The following is a 16,778-nucleotide window of genomic DNA, read 5'->3' on the forward strand; positions in this document are numbered from 1 at the left end:
TTCTAGGGACTGAGGTGAGGCTGACTGGCCTGTAGTTCCCTGGATCCTCCTTCTTCCCTTTTTTAAAGATTGGCACTACATTAGCCTTTTTCCAGTCATCCAGGACTTCCCCCGTTCGCCACGAGTTTTCAAAGATAATGACCAATGGCTCTGCAATCACAGCCGCCAATTCCTTCAGCACTCTCGGATGCAACTTGTCCGGCCCCATGGACTTGTGCACGTCCAGCTTTTCTAAATAGTCCCTAACCACCTCTATCTCCACAGAGGGCTGGCCATCTCTTCCCCATTTTGTGATGCCCAGCGCAGCAGTCTGGGAGCTGACCTTGTTAGTGAAGACAGAGGCAAAAAAAGCATTGAGTACATTAGCTTTTTCCACATCCTCTGTCACTAGGTTGCCTCCCTCATTCAGTAAGGGGCCCCCACTTTCCTTGGCTTTCTTCTTGTTGCCAACATACCTGAAGAAACCCTTCTTGTTACTCTTGACATCTCTTGCTAGCTGCAGCTCCAGGTGCGATTTGGCCCTCCTGATATCATTCCTACATGCCCGAGCAATATTTTTATACTCTTCCCTGGTCATATGTCCAACCTTCCACTTCTTGTAAGCTTCTTTTTTATGTTTAAGATCCGCTAGGATTTCACCATTAAGCCAAGCTGGTCGCCTGCCATATTTACTATTCTTTCGACTCATCGGGATGGTTTGTCCCTGTAACCTCAACAGGGATTCCTTGAAATACAGCCAGCTCTCCTGGACTCCTTTCCCCTTCAAGTTAGTCCGCCAGGGGATCCTGGCCATCCGTTCCCTGAGGGAGTCGAAGTCTGCTTTCCTGAAGTCCAGGGTCCGTATCCTGCTGCTTACCTTTCTTCCCTGCGTCAGGATCCTGAACTCAACCAACTCATGGTCACTGCCTCCCAGATTCCCATCCACTTTTGCTTCCCCCACTAATTCTACCCGGTTTGTGAGCAGCAGGTCAAGAAAAGCGCCCCCCCAGTTGGCTCCTCTAGCACTTGCGCCAGGAAATTGTCCCCTACGCTTTCCAAAAACTTCCTGGATTGTCTATGCACCGCTGTATTGCTCTCCCAGCAGATATCAGGAAAATTAAAGTCACCCATGAGAATCAGGGCATGCGATCTAGTAGCTTCCGTGAGCTGCCGGAAGAAAGCCTCATCTACCTCATCCCCCTGGTCCGGTGGTCTATAGCAGACTCCCACCACTACATCACTCTTGTTGCACACACTTCTAAACTGAATCCAGAGACACTCAGGTTTTTCTACAGTTTCGTACCGGAGCTCTGAGCAGTCATACTGCTCCCTTACATACAGTGCTACTCCCCCACCTTTTCTGCCCTGCCTGTCCTTCCTGAACAGTTTATAACCATCCATGACAGTACTCCAGTCATGTGAGTTATCCCACCAAGTCTCTGTTATTCCGATCACGTCATAGTTCTTTGACATCACCAGGACCTCCAGATGATTGTCAACAACTTAATTTTCTGTTTTTGGCTAAGATAGTGATTTAAAAAAAATATTGAAATTGGGTTCAGGATTGTTAGCAAGCATTTTTGGCAAAGTTGTTAAATGACAATCTAAATGGCAACACAGTACTGCTTTCATGCTTGGCTCCGACAGCTGCAGTAGAGGAGGAGATAGGTGGAAAGCTGCAGGACCCCATAATCCACCTCTTGGGGTGCAGAGTGGCCACAGCAGCAGCAAGCCCTCAGGTCTGATCACGTGCCAATCGGCGCCACCACCAGCCGAACGGACCATGGTGAAGTTAGCCCAGCTTCTGATCTCAGGGACGGGGCACCCACGGAGCCACAGCAGCTCATCCTGCCCTGCACAGCTCCCCCCGGATGAGCTGGATCGCTGCCAGCCTGGGGGAGAGACGCGCTCCCCAGCTAGGGTGACCAGATGTCCTGATTTTATAGGGCCAGTCCCGATATTTGGGGCTCTTTCTTGTATAGGCACCAATTACCCCCCACCTAGGGTGACCAGACAGCAAGTGTGAGAAATCAGGACTGGGGTGGGTGGGTAATAGGAGCCTATATAAGAAAAAGACCCCAAAATTGGGATTGTCCCTATAAAAGTGGGACATCTGGTCACCCTATCCCAACCTCCTGTCCTGATTGTTCACACATGCTATCTGGTCGCCCTCTCCCTAGCCCAGCCAGCTGTGTGTGACCATGTTCCAGTCCAGCCCTTGCTGGGTGGGCTGGCTGCTGAGAAAGGGAGAGAAAGTGAGTCACTTTCAGTTTCACTTCCTCCGCACGCAGCCAGCCAGCTCCCCCGAGAAGTTTTACCCAACGAAGCCCTGCCAGAGGGGAGAGGGGAGAGCGGGGTGCTCCGGGGGGAGGAGACGGGGGAGAGAGGGGTGCTCCGTGGGGGGGAGAATGCACGTTGGGGGGGCAACAAAGGATACGGCTGGAGCCGCCCAGCTTGCCTCACCTCACGCCGGGGGAGAGAGTCACACTCACAGGTGAGTTCCTTCACCCACCCCTTCCCAGAGACCCCAGCAGCCCGTCCCTTCCCTCAGACTGTGATGCAGGCAGCACATTCAGCTCTCTCCAGGACCCAACCCTGCTCTTCCATGCTCCACTGCTTCCCGTCTGTCCCAGCTCCTGGCTGAGTGGTGCCCCAGACATACAGGTGCCCTACGCAGCTGCCTGTGGCTAAGGATGGCCGTGATTGAAGGATCCTCAGGTTAGCCTGATAAAGCAAAACTTAACTTTAAGTTCATGTCGGCAAAGTCATCTGCCCAGCTTTTCCAAAAACTCCTCAATTGCATCTCTGTTTCTTTCTCCCTGGGCAGTAGCAAACTTAAAGCACAGCCTGTTTATAGCCCAGTCCCTCTGTCCCAAGTTGCAGTCCTGCTGTGTTCCCATGGTCTGTTTCCCTTGGCTCACAGTCATTACAGTGTCCAGTCTGTCTGTCTTCCATTGTTTCTCCAGGGCACTCTTGTCCTATGTGGACAATTCCTGACAGAGTACCCATGCCAAACGAGACGGACCTACCTTTCTCCAATAGCCATTACTTCCCCTGTCGCACGGAAGGAATTAACTTCTTCACACTCAGTGGGTAACAAAGCAAAATGTGAGGGGAAGCTGAGTCATACATATTTTTTAAGAAAGAAAGAATGAAAGAAAGAGGGCATAAATGATCAAAGCAAAGGGCTAGGATAATGGATCACAAAATCATAAAATATAGGACTGGAAAGGACCTCAAGAGGTTATCAAGTCCATCCCCCTGCCCTGAGACAGGATCAAACATAAGTATACCATTCATGACAGGTGTTTATCTAATGTGTTGTTAAAAACCTCCAATGAGGGGGATTCCACAACCTCTCTTGGTAACCTATTCCAGAACTTACCTATTCTGATAGTTAGAAACTGTCTCCTAATATCCAATCTAAATTTCCTTTGCTGCAGATCAAGCCAATCACTTCTTCTCTGACCATCAGTGAACATGGAAAACAATTGATCTCCACCCTCTTTGTAACAGCCCTCTTCTTATCTGAAGACTGTTCTCAGCCCCCCCCCCCCTTCAGTCTTTTGTCAACACTAAACTTGCCCAATTCCTTCAACCTTTCCTCAAAGGTCATGACTGAGGATAAGGAGGTAGTTTTTTACTTCTGAATGTAGATGAGCAGAGCAAGGTTGCATTTGTCAAGGCCAGAGAAAAGGATTTTGCAGTAACTGAGGCTACGTCTACACTTGAAACTTCAAAGTGTAGGTGTGGTCACACGCAAAAGCTGGGAAAGAACTCTCCCAGAGCTCCTGGTAATCAATCTCCATGAAGGGAATAGATCCAAGCGCTCGGAGCCTGTCCACAGTAGTGCTTTAATGTGCTCAAATTTGCTGCAAGTTAGAGCGCTATAAAATGTAAGTGTAGACAAGCCCTTAGAAAGGAGATTATGAGAGCCCAAAGAAGAGTTTTAGCTCTGTGGATGCATAGGAAAGGCTGTTGTCAAGCTGTCTGGAGTGGCTCGCAGATGTGGTGTTACAAACCAGTGCACAAACCCCAAACAGGTTGTTTGCGGGGTGACATGATAGAGGCAGCAGGTTTAAAAAAAAAAAAAAAAGGAAGTATTTCTTCACACAATGCACAGTCAACTTGTGAAACTCCTTGCCAGAGGGTGGTGTGAAGGCCAGAACTATAACAGGGATCAAAAAAGAACTAGAGAACTTCATGGAGGTTAGGTCCATCAATGGCTATTAGCCAGGATGGGCAGGGATGGTGCCCCTAGCCTCTGTTTGCCAGAGACTGGGAGAGAGTGACAGGGAATGGATCACTTGATGATTACTTGTTCTGTTCAATCCCTCTTAAGCACCTGGCACTGGCCACTGTTGGAAGACAGTACACTGGGCTAGATGGACCTTTGGTCTGACCCAGTATGGCCGTTCTTATCTTCTTATGTTCTATAATTAGATGTCACCAACTGGCTATCAAGTGTGTACTCCTCAAGCACTGTGATAGATGGTCCTTTACACTAAAAATCACAACAATACTCTTTTGATGTTATCTGATTAAAATATGACCATATAGACCATTATTGCAACCACTATTATTTGCAACAAATCTTGTACAAAATGTGGCATGTAAGAAGTCTATGGAAAGGTTATGATTTGCTGATTATGATTATGCTATCTGCATGCATGCATCATTTTTGTATTTTAAGTTATAAGTATTGGCTCTATACCTGGATTTCAAATGTTTGCTTCTCTGGTAACAGAATATCAGGGTTGGAAGGGACCTCAGGAGGTCATCTAGTCCAACCCCCTGCTCACAGGAGGACCAATCCCCAATTTTTGCCCCAGATCCCTAGTGGCCCCCTCAAGGATTGAGCTCACAACTTTTGGTTTGACAGGCCAATACTCAAACCACCGAGCTATCCCTCCATGCTCCGACAAGGTAGTTAGCCAGCACATCTTGGAGGGACTCTTCAATTGAGTGGCCCATCTAAAGAACATTTAACTGACAATGAATCATGGGAGATGTCTATTACACTTAATGAAATTTCCTACTCTGACTAGGCAAAATGCATGGACATGGGATTTGTCCATGTGACTCTAATCACCATCTTGTTACTGTACTTTTCCACAGTAAGAACAGTGGGTTCTCTCTGCATGGCAGAATCATAGAATATCAGGGTTGGAAGGGACCTCAGGAGGTCATCTAGTCCAACCCCCTGCTCAAAGCAGGACCAACCCCCAATTTTTACCCCAGATCCCTAAATGGCCCCCTCAAGGATTGAGCTCACAACCCTGGGGTTAGCAGGCCAATGCTCAAACCACTGAGCTATTCCTTCCCCCCCACCCCCCCTAAGATATAAAAGGCCTTGGAAAGTCCTCTATTTTGCCTCTATCCTGCTCAAGCCTCTTTTCTGCTCTAGCTTCTGAACTATGGACTTATATGAATGGGAGCATTCTAACCAATGGACTGAGGACCTAATCTAACCAATGATTGGGATGCAATCAGAGATATATCAAGTCAGCAGTTTATTCCATCACTGCTACAAGCCTGAACCAATAACTTTGTAATTATTGTATGTATTTGATTCCTTTATAGAATTTTAACTCTCACTTTTCTTTCTCTTTCTTTCTTTCTTTCTATGAATAAACCTTTAGATTTTAGATACTAAAGGATTGGCATCAGTGTGATTTTTGGGTAAGATTGGAGTTATATATTGACCTGGGTGTGTGGCTGGTCCTTTGGAATCAGAAGAACCTTTTATTTAAAGAGATTGGTTTTAAAGACCCACTCATCTCTAAGCCTAGTGTTTTCAGTGGTAATACAAGGACTGGAATGCCTAAGAAAACTGCTTTTATGACTTCTTGTTAGGTAGTGTGGTGAAACAGAAGTTTACTTTTGTTTCTGGTTTTATATATCCTATTGAGGGTTAGCCACCAGTCTTGGTGTGTATCTGCCTTATTTCTCAGCAGTTCGTCCTGTGTTTGGCATTCTCAGTTGTGGCCCACTGAGGCACGGTTACAATTCTGGTTACTCCCAGTCCCATAGGACCAGTCACTTTCCCTCTGTCGATTGTACCTTAGACCTCTCATCAATGACAATGATTGTAGCCAATCCTATATTAAACTAACTAAAGATGTATTAACTGATAAATAACTGGAAATAAGAAAGCTCTTTATAAGGTTAACGCAGGTAAATGTAACACACACAAATGAGTTACACAGTCTTAGTTTTCAAAAGGTAATAGATGCTGCTGAAGTATCCAAGCTCTGTATCTCATTTAGGGCTAACCCAAGCTAAGCAGTTTGGGGCCCCCTTGCTTAAGTTTAGAAATCTTGCCCTCTCCAAGTTGCATAGTGATTTTTATTCTTTTCCCCCTGAGTTCATAGTGTGATGGGACTGAGGTTTTGTGAACGTCCCCTCTTCATTTGGTGGGAGGGGACAAGGAGCAATCAACAAAGTCTTTTCTTTGCTGATGTTCCACCATGGTTTGCCTCATGTCTCTAGGCCTTCTTTGTTGGGCAGGCAATGACATCTCTTGTGGTAAACCAGTAGTTCACATTTGGTAATGCTGCTTTCCTGACTGTGTGTGTTTCCAGTTTCATAACAAACACTTTTATAGTTACAAAGCAAACACTTAGCTATCACCTTATAGCATGGGATACAGAGATAATAAGTGAGATTAATGCATGCAGCAACTCACAAGGATTTCATAAAGTCTAAAAACTAAATGCATCTTTATAAATCTAACACCTATTTTAACAATGCTAACACACAGGTGAGCCCGACTTGGTTTCCATCTATGCATTTGACAGTGTTCAGTGAGGCCTAGGGGACATATAGCCTGGATGGGAGGACCTAGAGAGATCTGTGTCAAAGAAGTAGTCCAATTCACGGGCCTGAGTGATGCTGTCTGCAGTGATAGAGAAAGAAGACGGGGGCGGGGGGGGGTGTGGTTTGGGGAAAATATTAAGAGCTGTTTTAGACAGTTTAGCTATTAAGCTTGAGTTGAAGGATAGACATCCTTGAGGAGATGTCAGAGAGCCAAGCTGAGATTTCGGTTTGGACAGGAGGCAGGTCTGGAGCAGAGACGTAGACCTGTGAGTCATGAGCATAGACCTGGTAGTTCAATTTGTGTTTGCAGATGAGATTGTGCAGAGGAAGAAGAGAGGGGAACCAAGGTCAGAGTCCTGTGGAACCCAAATGGAAACTTGGAGTGAGGAGGAGGAGAACTCTTCACACAACACACGAATGGAGTGATTACAGAAGGAAGAGAATATGTCCCATGGACCTCTTGATGCCAGCTGACCCAGGCCAGAAGGATGCCTAATGTTTCACAGGAATCCAGGTACATAACATATTACCTCACCAAAGGTTGGCATGTAAGGTCTCTACTGAGACCAGTAGTCCACTGGTTCTCATAATCATTGAGAAATGTATGTAAAGAGGACATTTAAGTAGTTATGTATCTATACTGGAAATTATGTTCATAAGGCCTCATACAGGTTCCTTTCAAGCAGCAGGTAACAGACCTTTCTCTTTCTGTCTGGCCACGTGCATACCGGGCACTGTACATCGTACAACGGAGGCCTGTTTGTACATGCCACCAAACGCTACTTGAAGAGATTATGAAATCTTCAAGAGAGGAAAATTTACAGGGAAAAACAAAGAGCAGGATCATGTTATGAGTGAAGACAATAACATGTCGGGGGACAATTGGGCGTGCAGAGATACACCCTGCATCTTCAGCCACGGAGGTAAACTGACAATGTGACTTGTCCCATGAATGGAAGATCACAATCAACCCTATAAACTGCTGGAAGACCTTCACAGAAGCATTGGTCTATGACATATGCAAGGATCTAGTTATGTAAGCCTCGGTTCTAGGATGACTGTTTTGATTTTACTTGATGTGTAACCATTTGTTTCCCATACTTCTGATTGCTATTACTTGAATTGATACATTGTTAAATAAACTTTTTTACTTATGTTCCCTATAAACACATCTGAGTGATGTGTGTTAAGCGGCGCGGCGATCGAAGGCGGAACTGGTAAACTGGGGTGCACTGCTTCTTTGGGGGCAGTGAATCTGTGAATGTCCAGTGGAACGGGGGCTGGATGCTCCAGGGAGACTCTTGGGGGGCTCAGAGGTTGGAGTGTGTTGATCGCTGGCCTGTTGAGAGAAAACAGGTCCTGCCCTGGCTAAGAGGGGGCCTGGGTTGCCTGTGGCTGGTGGAGTCATGCAGCTGACACTCACACTGAAGGTGAGGTCCCTCACCACTCTGGGTACCCCTCAGGCAGCACCACGGAAGAGAACCAGGAGAGGACATCATTTCAAGACGAGGAGTCTGGTCGGGGCGTCACAAGGGCCTGACAGGCCGAGGAGGATGAAGGTGGAGTACTGAGTGTTGGCTCGAGACAAGTCATTAAAGACTTTAGTAGCAGTGAATCTCTGCCTCCCTGAAACCTTCCCTTCCCGCTCCCATGAGACCCTTCCTGCTCCCTAGAGGAACAGCTCTCCAATCCCTTCCCTTCCCGCCCCCCCTCCCACTACCCAATGTTTCCCAGTTCCACATAATCCGGCTCTTCCACCCAACCCTCCCCCACCTACAGCAACAGTGCTGGGCCCTCCACACTCTTTTCCCTGTTCCCGCTCTCCCACTCCCTCTGCCTACCCCAATACTTCTCCTCAGGAACTTCTGTCCTTGACTCCCTCCCTCCTCTTCCATCGACTGCATCCAGCCCTCCCTGATTCCCTCTAGTCCTAATCCTCCATGCTGCCCTCCCCCGTCTCCCACTGCTCTCAGCCCTCTGGAGTGCCATGTCAAGAACCAGGGCATGAGCAGGGCTGTCCAGTGTTTAGAGCCATAAGTGGTCAGGCCTGAGGGATGATGCCAAAGTTGGTAACCAGAGGCTAGAACCAGGCACCAGACAGCAGGATGAGGAGGCAGGGACCAGGAATAAGATGTGGTCTGTCTCAGCAACTGGTCACAGATCTGCCTTGTTGCACAGGTGATATCCCGGTACGATCCCCAGGCTTAAATAGTAGGTCTGGGTCATATCAGAGGTCATGGGAGGGGCTGCTGGTCATCTCTAGTGTGGGCAGCGCTTCCTGCAGTGATTGGGAATGGACCACAGGGGATGGATCACTTGGTGATTCCCTGTTCTGTTCATTCCCTCTGGAGCACCTGGCCTTGGCCACTGTCGGAAGACAGGACACTGGGCTAGACGGACCTTTGGTCTGACCCTATAGGACGGTTCTTTTGTTCATGTCTCCCAGGATGTGCATTGACAGGGGCTCTGCCAAGGCTATCTGGTGCTGGCACAGGAATGCCACCCCCTGGGACTCCGCAGACCCACATTTGTATTCCAGTAATTTTCACGCATCACCTTTTCCCAAGGATTTCTGAATAGCACTCGTACTGTCTCCTATCAGATGGGCCCCCCGACTGTCACACCCTCCATGCAATTGGGAAGTTATTACAGCCAAGCACCATCTCTACCATCGTTAAGATTCAGCATTATTTTCTGTTTAAAGAGCAACTATTGTAATTACTCTAAAATCCACGTTTGCTCGGAATCTTTTGAAATTTGCTGCTCATCATAGGGGTGAAGAGCAGATCTAGTGGTCCAAATATGGGGTGATTTTAGTCGATGGAGAGGTTCCTGAGATGCAGCCCTCCCTAAAAGCAGTTTTTGACACAATCACCTGGGTCTTATAACTATTTTTTCCACACAGCTGGGGCTGAAACAGGGGTTCTAATTGTCCCCCGTCTGATCTCAGTCACTTGGCATTTCTCAGCTACTGAAGGGCTGCCACTGCCTCTTTGGGGAAGCAACACTGAAAAAGTTAACTGCAGAGTTTGGAATTTCAGATTGGCATGAGCAAAAGTGAGGAGCCAAAAGAGATTGAAATGCACATGATGTGCACATGAAATGCAGCCAGACTAAGGCTCCTGGTAACAGCCAGAGGGTTTCCAGCAATCTCCTTTCACAGTAATTGTTTGGCACAAGAGAACATGCTGTGGCCATTGGAGTTGAGCGACACCCATGCATTTCAGTTTGATCCCTACCACTGATACATTTGTACATACTGTGTTGTGCATTTTTTTTGCATTCAGCAGGAGTTCCTCTTGGAAGTTTTGCCCTCTGATACCAAAATTTCTGGGTTCAGAGCAATATTTTAAAGTGCTCTAAAATCCGTGTAGACCCGGACCTGGTGTGCTCTTAAATGCTTTGCCAGGATAACTCTGCTGGTTCGAGGTGTGAAAAATCACTCCCCCTTACTGACATAGTTATGCTAGCAAAAGCTCTAGTGTAGACAGAGCTAGAGTAGCAAAAAGTCTATTAAAAACTCAAGAAAATTAAATGCCCATGAACTACACTAATGCAGAGCTAATGTTGCCCAGGGCTGACTCATGTCCTACCAGCATCTGGTCCGTGGCTGAACTTATATTTCTGAAAACTCGGAAATGAAGAGTTAAAGTATACTCCACCCATACAACGCACCGAGAACTCTGCCCCCTCCTGAACCCTGGAGTGGGCAATAGCTACTGGTAACAATTCAATAAGGGTGGTCCAAGGGTGGTCCAAACTACTCCAGGAAATGGAGGATTCTCCATCTCTTGAAGTCTTCAGGGCAAGACTGGATGCCTTTGTGGAAGATGATTTAGTCAAACACAAGGTATTCAACTCAATACAGCAGTAACTGGATGAAATTCTGTGGCCTGTGTTATACGGGAGATGAGATTAGATGACCTAATAGTCCCTCCTGGCCTGAATCTATAATACATACAAGGAAGGGCTAAGAGAACATGCCATTGTTTGTGTTCCACAGATGGGAATCCCAGCATTTCTCTGCATGCCCTCCAGCTGTGTGCACTGGGTCAGCTGTAATTGGATGATGGAGGGATTAGTTGGAGCAGCTGGGCAGAGCTGTGGTATGCAAAGAGGTGCGTGTGAAACTTGAGGGACCAAGTCTGCCTCATTTCCGTGATGAGTGTTTTGGATTGTGTCAGAGACGTTGCACAAGGGTACATTCTTATCATGGGGATTGTCAGCAGTCTGGTGGCATACATGCTAGTGAACTGCAGGGCTCAGTGAGGGGAAAGTGAAGGCAATGCCTCAGAAGGAACCGTCAGGGTGAAGGTAAAGGGGTGGTAACCTTTTGCAATTCTGAGATGGTCTGTGTGGATAAGACTCAGTGTTTGAGTGTCAGCCAGGTGTAGGTAGCTTCTGTTTGCTATGCCAGAGCTAAACCCAGATTTTACCTTATGAAAGAGAAGATATTAGACTTAATACACAGCCACCTCCTCGAAGGTCACCAGCCCCTGAAAGAGCAAGAGTCCAACACTCAGGACCTGCTGCCCCACTCACAGCCCCACTATTCGTGGGGGAGAGGAGACAATCAAATGGGAGCTCTGGGAGGCTCACAATCAGCAGAGTCCTATCCCCACACTGCTGAGAGCAGCCAGGAGGCATCAGGGTGAGGGGACAAAGATCCCAGCAGATCCATCACACTCCTACTAGCCACAAACTGATACAGGGACAGCCCCTTGGTAGGAATCCCAGCCCCTTCCCCATTGCCAGCAGCTGGATGTGATGGGATGAGTCATCTCCCTTAAGCTCCTCTGGTGGGTGCCCCCTTTCATATGTCATAACAGCCTCTGACTGGTAGGTCCATGCTCCAGCACTGGGGGTCTGGAAAGTTTTCACAAACCAGTCCAGAGGATTTGTTTCGTGTTAGACGCATTATGGAATTTCTATCCCCAGACCTTGTGAAATGTTGGGCAGTCTCCTGGATAAACCGTACTGAATTAAATTGCACCCTAGCAAATTAAGTTTAATATCTTTGGGGTTTATTATAGTAAAAATGCAATTGTTTATGTGCTTTTGTAAGATGGCGAGTAACTGTTCTAGAAAAGTTTCAGAGTAGCAGCTGTGTTAGTCTGTATTGGCAAAAAGAAAAGTGGGTGCCACAAGTCCTCCTTTTCTTTTTTCTAGAAAAGGTGACTAATGTAATCCTTGGGGAAATTTTAGGAACTTCAAAGGACTTTTTGAAAGCATGTAAACTGTTAGGCCTGGTCTACACTAAAAGGTGAGGTCGACCCCGTTACGTCTCTTGAGGCTATGAAAAATCCACACCCTTGCGCGACAGTTAAGCTGACCCCAATCCCCAGTGTAGACAGTGTGAGATCAGTGAAAGAAATCTTCCCTCAATCTAGCTACTGCCTCTCAGGGAGTTGGATTACCACCACCACGAGAATCAGGACAGGTACCATAGTAGTGTCTGCACCGAAGTGCTACAGAGGTTCTGCTGTAGCATCATGGATGTGGACAAGCCCCAGCTTGAGTAGGTTTCCCAGGAAATACTGGAGGCAATGGTCACAAATGACCCACTACTAAATGCATCCTTTTGAAGAGGTGCCTTGGGCAGAAACCCATTGTCTCACTGATTACCTCTTCATGGTCTCTTTAAAGGCCCAAACTGGATAAACAAGTGTCTCACAGATTCATGAATGTTCTTGTTCTCAGTATGAACTTGAAAACCCATGTGCAAGATCTGAAGGACTGTCACAGCCCATGCTGGAGTTGATGTATTCTCTAACGCGCTTATTATTAGCCACGTGCAGACTCTTTTAGTGTGTTTCTTACGATTTCTCTGTAATGCTTTCAACCTGAAGAATAAATATGCTTGCTTAGAAACTGACCATTCAAAATTAATCTCTGAAGAGAAAGCAAGTGTAACCCACACACCTCCAGGGTGTGGTGGTGTCTTATCTACTGGAACCGAGACCACTTAGAGAGAGAGTTAAATGAGTCTGCTCACAGGCAGCTGGCTTTTAGCTCATGCCGTAGAGGCTCAAGCACTAAGCTCCAGAGGTCCCTAGTTCAACCCCGCCCAGCAAAGAGTGGGGAGGAAAGTCTCTCCTGTTTACGAGCAAGCAGCTGGATCTCACCCTCACACAGCTGCCAGTCACAGAGGCAGGCACACTCAGCTTCAGCCAGCAGAGGAAACAAGGCCTGCTACAAGGGGGAGAGTGCAGAGAAAGAAAGGGAGGCAGACAGGTCTGGGATAACAAGGTGATGAAAGCCTTGCACCAGGCTGCCTCTAAGAAAACAGCCAAGACACTACAAGCCCAAAAATTCCTGGACCAGAGAGGAAATACAGGGGCGGTTGCCCTGAAGTGTGATAGGTCTGTTTCTAGAATCTAGGTCCCATGTTAAACACATCCCAGTAGATTTGTCACACCTTGTACCCCTCCCTTTCTCTACCCTGGGTATTTCCTGCCCCCTCCCACCTCCTGAGCATCCTCTGCAGAAGCTATAACCTCCTATGGATTTATTCCCCCTCTCTCTCCAGCAGAAACCCATCAGCAATTCCCTGATAATTTCTACCTGAACTGGCTCCGCTGTTCCCACCAAACATGTCCATGATTCTGTGCTGAGAAAACACTTGGTTGCTTTGTTACAGCGCAGACCTGGCCTCTCCCACCAAGACATTTTAAACCCCTGCCCAGTAACAAAATCTCTGAACAAAATGCTACAAAAGAGCAGACCCAAAGGAGTCACTTTGGGGGATTCCCCCTGATGTCCCCAGGGCAGAATGTCCCCCTCCCCCTTAAGCAGCAGGAAGGGGGAGCCAGAAGCTGGCTTTTCCTCACCTTGTCCACGGAAAAGTGATTCTGCCCAGGGATGCTGCAATAAGTGTGTCTGGGCAGGTTAGAGATCTGGGAAACTCCTTCCCTACTTATCTCTCCCACTGCCCCTTTCAAACTCTGTCCTCCTTCCCCGGTCCCCTCTCCCTCTCCTTCCTGTTGAGAGGGTCCCCTTTCCAGGTCGTTTGCTCTCCCATGACTGGTACACTCCTGCAATTGCTAATGGGAGGGGAGATTCTGTCTGTGCAGAGTCACTTTCATTCCCCTCTGCAGCACTTTCCCAAAGGTCTGTCTCAATTACCTGGAGTCTCTGGCTCAGGCGTTGACATTGGCAGAGTGTAGGGGTGTCTTAGGGGGCTAGCAACAGCTGGAGAAAGTCCTCACCTCAGCTGGGAACACAGGAAGCTGTAATGAAGGCATGACAAAGTGGGATTTTTTTGTAATATTTGTGTGAACCAAATGTGTGCCTCAGTTTCCCTTATGTCTTGCACTGCTACTTACTTGGGGGGAAAGGATGAAGTTTCCTTTTGGGGCAGACTAAGAGTAATAAGCATCTGGATGGAATGAAGAGTCATTAAGGAACTGGTTGAAACTGACCCAAGTCAACAAGGCAGGGCAGAGAGACAATGCAAGCTCATGGATTTCCTCACCTCACAGCTGGGAAGATGAGCAAAGACCCCAGCTTGAGAAAAGCAGATTGAGAGGTGGGGGGTGACTCTGTGACAGAAGGTCACTCTCCATTCCCACACAGATCCTGTTGGGGGAGAAGCAGCTGCTCAGCCCGGGGTCTGGTATAACAATGAAAGCACCTCCTCAAAGGGCCAGATGTGGATCTCATTCACTCCCATGCTAATCTGGAGTCACTCCTGGTCCTTCTGTGCAGTGATTCTGGATCAACACTGGTCTCAGTGAGACAAGAAACCTGGCTCAGGAAGGAGGAGACCAAAATCCCTTTAAACAGATGGAGGGTGGGGGTTAACCCCTCCTCCCCCTTTCCCTCCATCCCTCTTGATCCCCAGGATAAGGACTCGGGTTTCCCTCCAAAGTTCATGAAGTTTGTCATGCAGGAGAGAAGCAAAATCTGTGGTGATTTCATATCAGTGTTTGATAACTTTCTAGCCATTTATCACCAACCTCTGCTGGCCATTCACACAGGCAGAGGGAGCCCTGGGTGATGCTTCTTTAACAGAATAGAGGGCATGGAAGGACAACACATTTTAGACATTTCCATGCCCTGGTCACTGACACATAATGGCCACCATTGCTCCACCCCAGAGACGGCTGCATCTTGGTGCTGGGGGAAGCAAGCCCTGATGGAGAGCATTTGTCATGGGGTTTGGGGATCCTTCTGGTGAAAATGGTGAGGGGTTAACACAGTAGCAAGGAGATTCTCAGCCCCTTTGGGCACCGCCTGGGGCAGCAAGGAGCCAGTCACATGCAGAGCAGCCCCCGGAGGGGAATGAACCCCTTGTCCTGTGCCATCTGGGGACAGAGGTGGACTGGGGTTTGTGGGGCCCTGGGCTAGAACAAGTAGGGGCCCCTCCTCACCCCTTCCACCTGCAGTCCTCCCTGCCCCCCTACCCCAGCACTCCTGCTGGGGAAATGGGGTTGGGATGCCCATTTTTACAGGGGAGGGGGGCCTAATTGTCCAGGGCCCCGGGCACAGGCCCCATTGGACCAGTGGCTAAACCGCCACTGTCGGGGGAAAGGAAAGGGTCCAGCCAACTGTCCTGTTAGCAAGTGGGAGCACTAATCACAGGTCTCTGGCTTTGATGTGTATTAAACATGGGGTAAGCCTCTTTCATCAGCAAACATTTTAAAGGAAACAAACAGGAAATCAGAAGATTCTCTCATGAAGGGAAAGTTGATCATTGCAGAATTTAACCCCCTGCAGCCTCAAGTAAGGGGAAAGACTCAGGGCTACAGGTTCCCTCCAAAAAAGCAGAAGTTGACACAATTAAAAAAGGAGAACCCCCACAAATGCAAACGAATCAAACACGGATAATTACACAGAAAAATGAACAACCTGTGATCTGAGATCCATGTTCTGTAATGCAAGAGAGAAGTGTGGAAATCTGAGGGATTTTGGATCCATTTTCACAAATTAGAAAGGAAAATGGAAACGTGTGGAGGTTTCTATATCAGTAGTCTATAATCGAGAAAGAGGTAAAATCTGCGTGAATTTCTTATCAATATTTGATAAATAGAGAGAAAAGGGCAACATTTGCAAGGATTGTATATCACTGTCCAAGAATCTGAGAAAAGGGGAATAGCTGAGGAAATTGTAGCTGTGAAATAGTGTGGGAGCCAGGGAAAATTTTCAGGGCATATGAAATTAGTAATAGGTAGAGAAAAAGTGGGACAAAATTTTAAGGATTTTATAGGGCTGTCAATTAATCACAATTAACTCAAAACAAATTAGCTGGATTTAAAAAATTAATTGTGATTAATCACAGTTGTAAGTGCACTGTTAAACAATAATAGAATGCCAGTTTAAATTTATTATAAATATTTGTGGATTTTTTCTACATTTTCAAATATATTGATTTCAGTTACAAAGTGGACAGTGCTCACTTTACATTATTATTTTGATTGCAAATATTTGCACTGTAATAAAGATAAACAAAAGAAATAGTATTTTTCAATTCACCTCATACATGTACTGTCCTGCAATCTATTTGTGATGAAAGTGCAGCTTACAAATGTAGAATGTTTTGTTTTACATAACTGCACTCAAAAATAAAACAATGTAAAACTTTAGAGCCTCCAAGTCCACTCAGTCCTACTTCTTGTTCAGCCAATCGCTAAGACATTTTACATTATTTTTTACATTTATGAGGTCCTACCTGTAATTCCCCACCCTGCAATGCACTTTCACCAGAAAGAAATTTCACTACAGTATCTGCATGAGACGAATTGAAAAATACTATTTATTTTGCTTCTTTATTACAGTACAAATATTTGTAATAAAAACAATAATATAAAGTGAGCCCTGTGCACTTTGTAGTCTGTGTAGTAATTGAAACCAATAGTTTTGAAAATATAAAAAACAGCCAAAAATATTTAAACAAAGGGTATTCTATTATTGTTAACAGCGCGACTAAAACAGTGATTAATCATTATTTTTCAGTTGTACAATTAATCACAATTTTTTTT

General features: G+C 46.7%; 1 protein-coding gene across 3 annotated transcripts in view; it reads right to left on the minus strand.

The window, feature by feature from the left end:
* Positions 1-16,778, minus strand: part of LOC140904237 (uncharacterized) — a 29,804-nt gene that overhangs the window by 11,939 nt on the left and 1,087 nt on the right. For all 3 annotated transcript variants that reach the window (XM_073326699.2, XM_073326700.2, XM_073326695.2), the window contains exon 2: positions 13,924-14,027. In XM_073326699.2, the coding sequence (XP_073182800.1) occupies positions 13,924-13,951 (28 nt within the window). In that variant the 5' untranslated portion in view covers positions 13,952-14,027. The remainder of the gene's footprint in view (positions 1-13,923; positions 14,028-16,778) is intronic.

Source organism: Lepidochelys kempii, chromosome 28 (assembly GCF_965140285.1).
Source record: "Lepidochelys kempii isolate rLepKem1 chromosome 28, rLepKem1.hap1, whole genome shotgun sequence".
Lineage (NCBI taxonomy): Eukaryota > Metazoa > Chordata > Testudines > Cheloniidae > Lepidochelys > Lepidochelys kempii.